Raw genomic sequence first — 8,407 nt, 5'->3', positions numbered from 1 at the left:
ATTTTTCAATGCAAAATTTTGTATTGTACTTATTTCATTATTCGCACCCATTCCTCAAAATTTCTGAATTTTTCATTCTTAAGGTCACGTGAAGATCATGGTATTACAGGCCATTGGATTCGTCTTGACCTCAGCTATCACGCTATAATGAAAAAAATATGTAGTCCTATTTAAAAAAGTATCGATGACCTTGAAGGCTCTAAAAATATGACCTTGAGAAAGAAATAAATCTCGCCATAATGTGTATCCCTTCGAACCAAACAATTTCTTCCTCAGGCATTTTCGCGTATCATTAACGGTAACGGAGATATTGCCTTGTAACAGAGTTACTGGGACACCCGGTATATTAAAAGATGTGTCATAGGAAGTAGATGAAAAGGGGCTACAAAATTAAAATTGGCAGTAACACGTTTATTTAATGCAATAAAAATTTGTGATGATATAGATACGTATAAGCCTTTTTTATAACAATTTGCTGCCAAATACGCATTATTTTACAGTTTGTTATAATATATTATAATATTATTCAATTTCTTAGCTACGAAAAAAAACAAATAAGTAAACTTTTTGAAATAATACTCTTTTAGAAACGGTGAACTCTTGAAATAAATTCATTTATGTGATTATTATTTATTATGGCCATTGCTATTTGTTTGTTACGTGTGAGACTTACGCCAAATAATGATTTTTAATGTTGGAAACTTTTAGAAAGTTAAAATTGCATTCAAATTGCTAGAAATTTCCAACGATTAAAAGATTAATTATAGACCAAATTAGAGGTAATTGTAATATTTAAAAGTAAGTCCTAAGGGATTTCCTTTTTGTGATTAGCAATTTTTTAATTGATTTAGAAAGATAATAATCTTTGGTTTTTTTATCTTTATTATATTAGGTGTACAACTTTTTTTCCGCCGTTTTTTTTCTGAAATTCGAGGCTTTATTGTAAAAAAAATGGTTATACATTTATGATTCAAAGTATTGTCCATCGCTGGCCACTACTTTCTCCCATCTTTCGGGCAGCGAACGAATCCCGCGTCGAAAAAACTGGTCATCTTTTGAGGCGATCCAAGAATCGCCAATTTTTTACTTCTTCATAAGACCGGAAATGCTGGTCAGCCAGTCCGTGTGCCATTGATCGAAACAAGTGATCGTCAGAGGAAGCAACGTCTGGAGAATACGGCGGGTGGTGTAGGACTTCCCATTTCAACGTTTCCAAGTATGTCTTGAACTTTCGCAACATGGGATCGAGCATTGTCATGCTACAAAATTACTTTATCGGGGCTCTCGTTGTATTGCGGCCATTTGTCTTCCAATGCTCGGCTAAAACGCATCAATTGCGTTCGATACCGATCGCCTGTGATTGTTTCAGTCGGTTTTAACAGCTCATAATACACCGAGCTGGTCCCACCAAATACAGAGCATAACCTTGGAGCCGTGAATATTCGGTTTGGCCGTCGACGTGGAAGCATGGTCGGAAACTCCGCATGATTTTCTGCGGTTGGGGTTATCGTAATGAACCCATTTTTCGTCCCCAGTCACAATGCGATGCAGAAATCCCTTCCGTCTTTGCCTTTCAAGCAGCTGTTCACAAGCAAACAAATGCCGTTCAACATCTCTCGGCTTCAACTCGTACGGCACCTAATTTCCTTACTTCTGAATCATTCCCATGGCTTTGAGGCGTTTTGAAATGGCTTGTTGAGTCACTCCCAATGATTGTGCCAATTCTTCTTTGACACGAGTCTTAATCAAGTAATGCCTCCAATTCTGCATCTTCGAAAACCTTCTCTCTTCCACCGCTATGCCAGTTTTCGACGTCAAAATCACCGTTCTTGAAGCGTTGAAACCACTCACGACACGTTCTTTCACTAATAGCGGCCTCACCATAAGTATTTGAGAGCATTCGATGAGCTTCAGCCGCAGATTTCTTCATATTGAAGCAGAAAATTAAAACCTCCCGCAAATGACGAGAATTTGGCTCGTAAACTGACATTTTCAATCGAGAATAACTTTATGATGCAGACACAAATAGACTAATGTTTCTATGGGGTTATGTTGACAGATGCCCAAGTTTATTGTATGACGTCTATAATCTATTTATTTCGACCACCACTTACCGCTAAAGCCATCTATAGGAAAACGGCGGAAGCACAGTTGTACACCTAATAATTTATATTTTATTTGAGATACTTTATCATATTCATATGCGTGTAATAAGGCCCAACGTCAGAATTAAAATATTTTTTTTGTTTATTTACAAATAATCTATATAGAAGATATATTTTATTTTTGTGAATGAGTGAAATCATTATTTTATTTTCAAAACTCTTTGTATCGAGTTATTTCGATACTCGATGTTAATCCATAACTTTTAGTTTTAATTTTACATTTTTATATGCTTGAATAAGAAATAATATGCGATGTATGTTGACAGATTGCTTAGTATCCGCTGAATTAAATTTTTCTGAACTTAAAGATAACGTTTAAATAAATAAAATATTGTACATTTTCTTATTCGTATACAATATTAAGTTTAGAATTTGCTTATTATTATACTTCTATTCTTATACTCTTTGTCATAGTATGACAACAATAGTAAAAGTAACAACAATGTAATAAGATATTGTATCAATAATAAAATATTGTATCAAGCAGATCGAATATATATTTATGTATTTATAAATAAAGAGAAATTTTTACAAACCTCCACCGACGGAACCAAGCACGAATCGATAGCCACTTTCGAGCATTTGTACAATTATACCACGTTCATCCGGACTCTGCAAAGTAATATTTACTAAATTGAGTAATTAATATTTTCTTGAGCATTGTGTAGCTTAGAATTCATGTTTCAGATTTTAAAACAAAATTATATTTATAATTTTATGTGCTGTTACTTAATGCATATTTTTATGTACATATAATATGCATGTTTAATTTTTATATTGTGTGTGTGTGTGTGTGGTGTGTGTGTTTGCGCGCGCATTTCTAATCTTCAAATGTATTAAACAATACTTAAAAATACAAATTAAAAATAGAATTAATAAAATTAATAAAAATTATAAATAAAATTCTAAAATTCTTGAATTTTGACACGAAGTATGGATCGTCAAAACTAATCTAAAATAGGTTTTAAATATTCGAGAGATATTTCACACTTTCGAGAATATCTGACAACATAATTTCTTAAATTAAAATATTCTTCTATTATACATACCGATACAGCTTTAATCTCAGCAACACGCTTTGTAATCTGTTTGAAATATTGCTCGGGTGTAATAGCCACAAGGTCATTGTATACAATCTTCCTAAAATTAGAAACGATCGAGTTTAATATATACATACATAAATACACACATATGTATATGTGTACATACTCACACATATACATATATATACAGGGTGTCCGACTGTGATCACGATTTTTCCGGCACTTCCGATGATCTGACAAAAATTAGTTTCGATAAAAGTTAATCAGTTATCAATCGGTTACAAATTGCAATACTAAAAGTTTGCAAAATACTCTTTTTTATGAAAAAATCAAAGACGCCCTAATTTTTTTAAATGGCACTACATATTTTTTATTTCATAATATTATAACTGATGTCAATGACCTGCTATACTATGACCTTGAGATGACCTTACAGTCGTGGGATTAATGAACGGAAACATTTTCGTGAAAAATTATTTTATTTGTATTAAATTTTTTATATGAACTATTCTACAGTAGAACAAGATTTTTGTATCTGCTACTTTTTTACAGACATTGATTCTTGTTTTTTAAATGAAACTACATACAAAACAACAAATTATAATAAAAAATCGTAGCATAACAAAAGAGTACAATAGAACAAAAAATTATATAATAACAAATTTAATGAAAGAAATTACGTAATTACAATAAGTGATCGAATTGTCCATTTTCTTGTAGGCACAATTCTGCACTATGTAATAAATTTCCATTAGTTGCTCCTATAATGCTGTCACGGCAAATTACTTCACATACTGTACGGATTAGCTGCTTTAAATGTTCCATATTTTGAATTGGTACCGCGTAGACTAATCGGGGGACCAAGGTGTCCAAATTTCTTCTAAATGTGCTAAGGCCGTAAGAGTATTGCCTGCAGTTGTAGTTAAATGCGGTTTGTTCCTTTTCTTCTTTTCAAATTCTCTATAATTTCATAAATTCTTTTCAATGTTTCTAAAACATTGTTGCACATGGGTGATGTCTTTGTAGGTACCTTGTGGCATACAGAATTGCAGTTTCACGTGCATTCCTTTTACATTCATCAAATACTAGCAGCATATCAATTTTCTCATTATAGGAATACATTTTCGACAAACTGAGACTGAACTAAGATTTGTTCTAACGACAGACTAAGACTGAACACAAGAATACATACTACATACACGTGTGTGATAAATTGTGAACTACATTCGGGAATATCATGAATTCCGAAATGGCTACATCTGTTCCTCACGTCTGACTGTAAGGTCATAGTATAGCAGATCATTAAACTTGTCTTGATATCAGTTACAATATTATAAAGTAATAAATATGTAATGCCATTAAAAAAAATAGGGTGGCCTTGACTTTTTTCTAAAAAAGAATATTTTTCAAATTTTTAATATTGCAATTTGTAGCCGATTGAAAACTAATTAACTATTATCCAAAATAATTTTTGTCAAATCATCGGAAGTGACGAAAAAATCGTGATCACAGTTACGTCGGACACCCTGTATATCTTAAATATATACCGTGTGTCTGCGATCACCCTTGCATTCCTTTTATCTCAGAAAGAGAGTATTTTAGAAAAAAACTTTTCAGATAAAAAAGTTGTATGGTTTTGAGGTGTACGTATCCATATCATCTTACGACGATGTCATTGGTTTGACCTTGAATAGCCATTTGAAAGTCATATGAAGATTACGTTGATTTTTCCAAATGATGCACCCCATTTTTCATTCTATATTCTTGTAGCTTATCTCGAGAACTTTCCAAAATACTATAATCAAATATTTTTTCATTAAAAACTTTTTGAGTTATAACCCTTGAAAATTACAGTACAGCCAGCATTAGCATTATGCAATGCGTCCGACCGATGGTTAAAACTTCTTGAATGTTGTTCAGGATCATATCCTGGATTACATTGATCAAGATCAAAGCCATTGGAGGTTATTGTTTTACAAGATATTTTATATTTTGTCAAAATGTTGAAACTTTCAAGTCTTATAACTCAAAAAGTTCTTAATGAAAAAATATTTGATTATAGTGTTTTGGAAAGCTCTCGAGATAAGCTACAAGAATATAGAATGAAAAATAGAGTGTATCATTTGGAAAAATCAACGTGGTCTTCATATGACTTTCAAACGACTATTCAAGGTCAAACCAATGACATCATCCTATGTACACTTCGAAACCATACAACTTTTATCTGAAAAGTTTTTTTCTAAAATACTGTCTTTCCAAGATAAAAGGGGTTTACGGATGGTCTCAGACATTCAGTATACAGGTCTCAGAAATAAGGTTGAAGTCGCATTGAGGGTGTAGAATAGGTCAAGGGGAACAAAAAAGTCTGATACCATTTTGATATATTCGCTGTAGTTTTCGAATTAAAAAAGGAAACGTCTAAGCCAATGTGCGGTGAAGCCGCGCCGCGCGAATTCGTACAACAGCTCACATTTGACAGCGGCGGCGGTGGCGGTGCGCAAGGAGGGGGTGGAGCGTTATCCTTCCCCCTCCTTGCACGCCGCCGTCGCCGCCGCTGTCGAGTGTGACCCGTTGTACGAATTCGCGCAGCGCGACTTCACCGCACATTGGCTTAGACGTTTCCTTTTTTAATTCGAAAACTACAGCGAATATCTCAAAATGGTATCAGACTTTTTTGTTCCCCTTGACCCATTCTACGCCTCCAATGCGGCTCCGGCCTTATTTCTGAGACACCCTGTATATTTAAGACATATATGTATATGTATACATACTCACATACTTTTTTATTAAGAACTTTTTGAGTTATAAGCCTTGAAAGTACTGCCGGCATTAGCATTATGCAATGTGTTCGACCGATGGCTAAAACCTCTTAACTGTTGTTCAGGACCATGGATTACATTGATCAAGATAAAGGCCATTGGAGGTTATTGTTTTACAAGATATTTTATATTTTGCCAAAATGTTGAAACTTTAAAATTTTATAACTCAAAAAGTTCTTAATGAAAAAATATTTTATTGTAGTGTTTTGGAAAGCTCTCGAGATAAACTATAAGAATATGCAATGAAAAATGGGTTTACCATTTGGAAAAATCAATATGATCTTTATAAGATTTTCAAACGACTATTCAAGGTCAAACCAATGACACCATCTTATGTATATCTCCAAACTGCACAACTTTTGTCGAAAACGGTTTTTTTTCTAAAATCCTCTGTTTTCGAGATAAAAGAGGTGTACGAGTGGTATAAGACACCCAGTATACATATATGTATGTATATATATATGCATACAGAGTGTTTAAAAAGTAACGATAAATCTTTCGCATATGGGCAGAATGGACTAAACTGGCAAGAAAAGTTCTCTACTATTTTACAATTTCCGCGATGGTTAACTAGTTATTAATTTATGAAAATAACCAAATTCGTCCAGCCTACCGCTAAATACAAGGGCGCGATAGGATAAGACTGCCTAGCACGTTGAGGCGCACGTTCACCGTCGCTAAGCACGTTGTTTATAAGCGGCAATTGCCATCACTAGGCACGTAATGTCTGTTCTCAGTTTAGTCCATTCTGCTCATATGCGAAAGATTTATCGTTATTTTTCAAACACTCTGTATATAATATATGGCAAAGTTGTAATCATAAAGCATAAAAAATAAAGAAAAGAAGGATAGAAATTAAATAAAACCAAATATATCATCGATGACACTATCTGAAGCAGTACTATTATAAACAGAGTTCTGCCTGAATATAATTCATCATACATCTTTACATTATATCTGTTTTAACATAAGATAAGAAATTTGTTAGTGTGCTCATAACAAATATTTACATATACCATCGTCCTAAGATATTGAAAAAAGTAGATGAGAATAAAAATATTAAGGTATATACATACATAAGTCTGACAGTGAATCGTCAAAACTGACTCTCACCGATTTTAATGAGCTTTGGATACGTTGTAGAGCATGGAAAAATATTAGACTTATATTTTTCTTGTGCTTATCTCGAATTTTAGAGGGTGAAATGCCCCCTCAAAAATAATGGATTGTATCGTCCTTTTTAAATATATTTTAAACTATGGGGTATATCGAAAAATGTTTTATATAAAAGTTGTATAGTTTCTAATGCTCTGTATAACGGCATAAAAGATATTTGTTTATAATAATTTGTTGCAAAAATCAATTTTGCAACAAATTGTTATAAACAAATTATTAAAAATTGATTACAGAGAAATTCTGATTAAACCAATCGATTGTACGGGAAATATTATTAAAGGAGCATGCATTTTTATGTTAATGCAAAAAAAACAAATAAATTATGAAAAGTCGTTTCCGTTCATGCCTAGATCACCAAGGATAGATTGGGTTGCCAAAAAATGACAACTGTAAATAGGACCGAGCATGAAAAAATATTTTTGACGTTAAAAGTACATTGCAAAAATCAATTTTGCAATTAATTGTTATAAACAAATAATTTTTACATAAGCAAAGAACATTTTAAGAAAGAGTTATACATACATGTTTCTTAATAATTTTTCCCATACAATAGATTGGTATAGTTTAATTATCTAGAACAGTGCTCGTAAAAATCTGCACATTTCGAGCCGATTCCTGCGGGTCGGACGTCACCTACTGTCCTCCCCACTACTGCTCGAGGCTCAAGATCGTGTGTATAGGTATACTATATCAGAAATATCCTGGAAGCGCACCTTCCGCCAAATCATTATTGAAATATGTCTTTATTAAATAATTTATTTCTATTAACATAAAATTTTTTATTGTTAATTTATTCAATGTTCCTTAATGATATATTTATATCTTAACGTGGTTTTCTAATACATATTTAAAATATTTGAAATATGTATTAGAAATACATACAAGAATACAGCATACAAGAATACAGTTCACTATGGAGGTTGGCATTGATGGAAAAATAAGTTTTTTAGACACTTTGATTATTGTCGAGGATTGTAAATTAATATTTGATGGCTACCGTAAAGCTACTTTTTCTGGCAGATTCCTGAATTTCCATTCCCAACATCCGATCTGTCATAAGAGAGGTGTTATATATGGTGTCATAGATAAAATAGTTCGCTTATGCCACCCAATTTTTCAACACAAGAATTTAATTGATGCTGTTAATATTTTTTTAAATAATGGATACCCTCTTCAATTTATTTTTTCTACAATCCGGAATAGA

The 8,407-nt window shown here is 32.7% G+C and overlaps 1 protein-coding gene across 1 annotated transcript in view; it reads right to left on the bottom strand.

Moving 5' to 3' along the window:
* aralar1 (calcium-binding mitochondrial carrier protein Aralar1) overlaps positions 1–8,407 on the bottom strand; it is a gene marked incomplete at its 5' end in the record, with an annotated part of 141,212 nt that overhangs the window by 57,922 nt on the left and 74,883 nt on the right. Inside the window, 2 exons of the mRNA XM_018520239.1 lie at positions 2,702–2,777; positions 3,215–3,305. Coding sequence (XP_018375741.1) covers positions 2,702–2,777; positions 3,215–3,305 — 167 coding nt within the window. The remainder of the gene's footprint in view (positions 1–2,701; positions 2,778–3,214; positions 3,306–8,407) is intronic.

Source organism: Trachymyrmex cornetzi, unplaced genomic scaffold (genome assembly GCF_001594075.2).
Source record: "Trachymyrmex cornetzi isolate Tcor2-1 unplaced genomic scaffold, Tcor1.1 scaffold888, whole genome shotgun sequence".
In the NCBI taxonomy this organism is placed as follows: Eukaryota; Metazoa; Arthropoda; class Insecta; order Hymenoptera; family Formicidae; genus Trachymyrmex; species Trachymyrmex cornetzi.
Note: the sequence above shows the minus strand (reverse complement) of the source record. Positions and strands in the feature narration are given on the sequence as shown.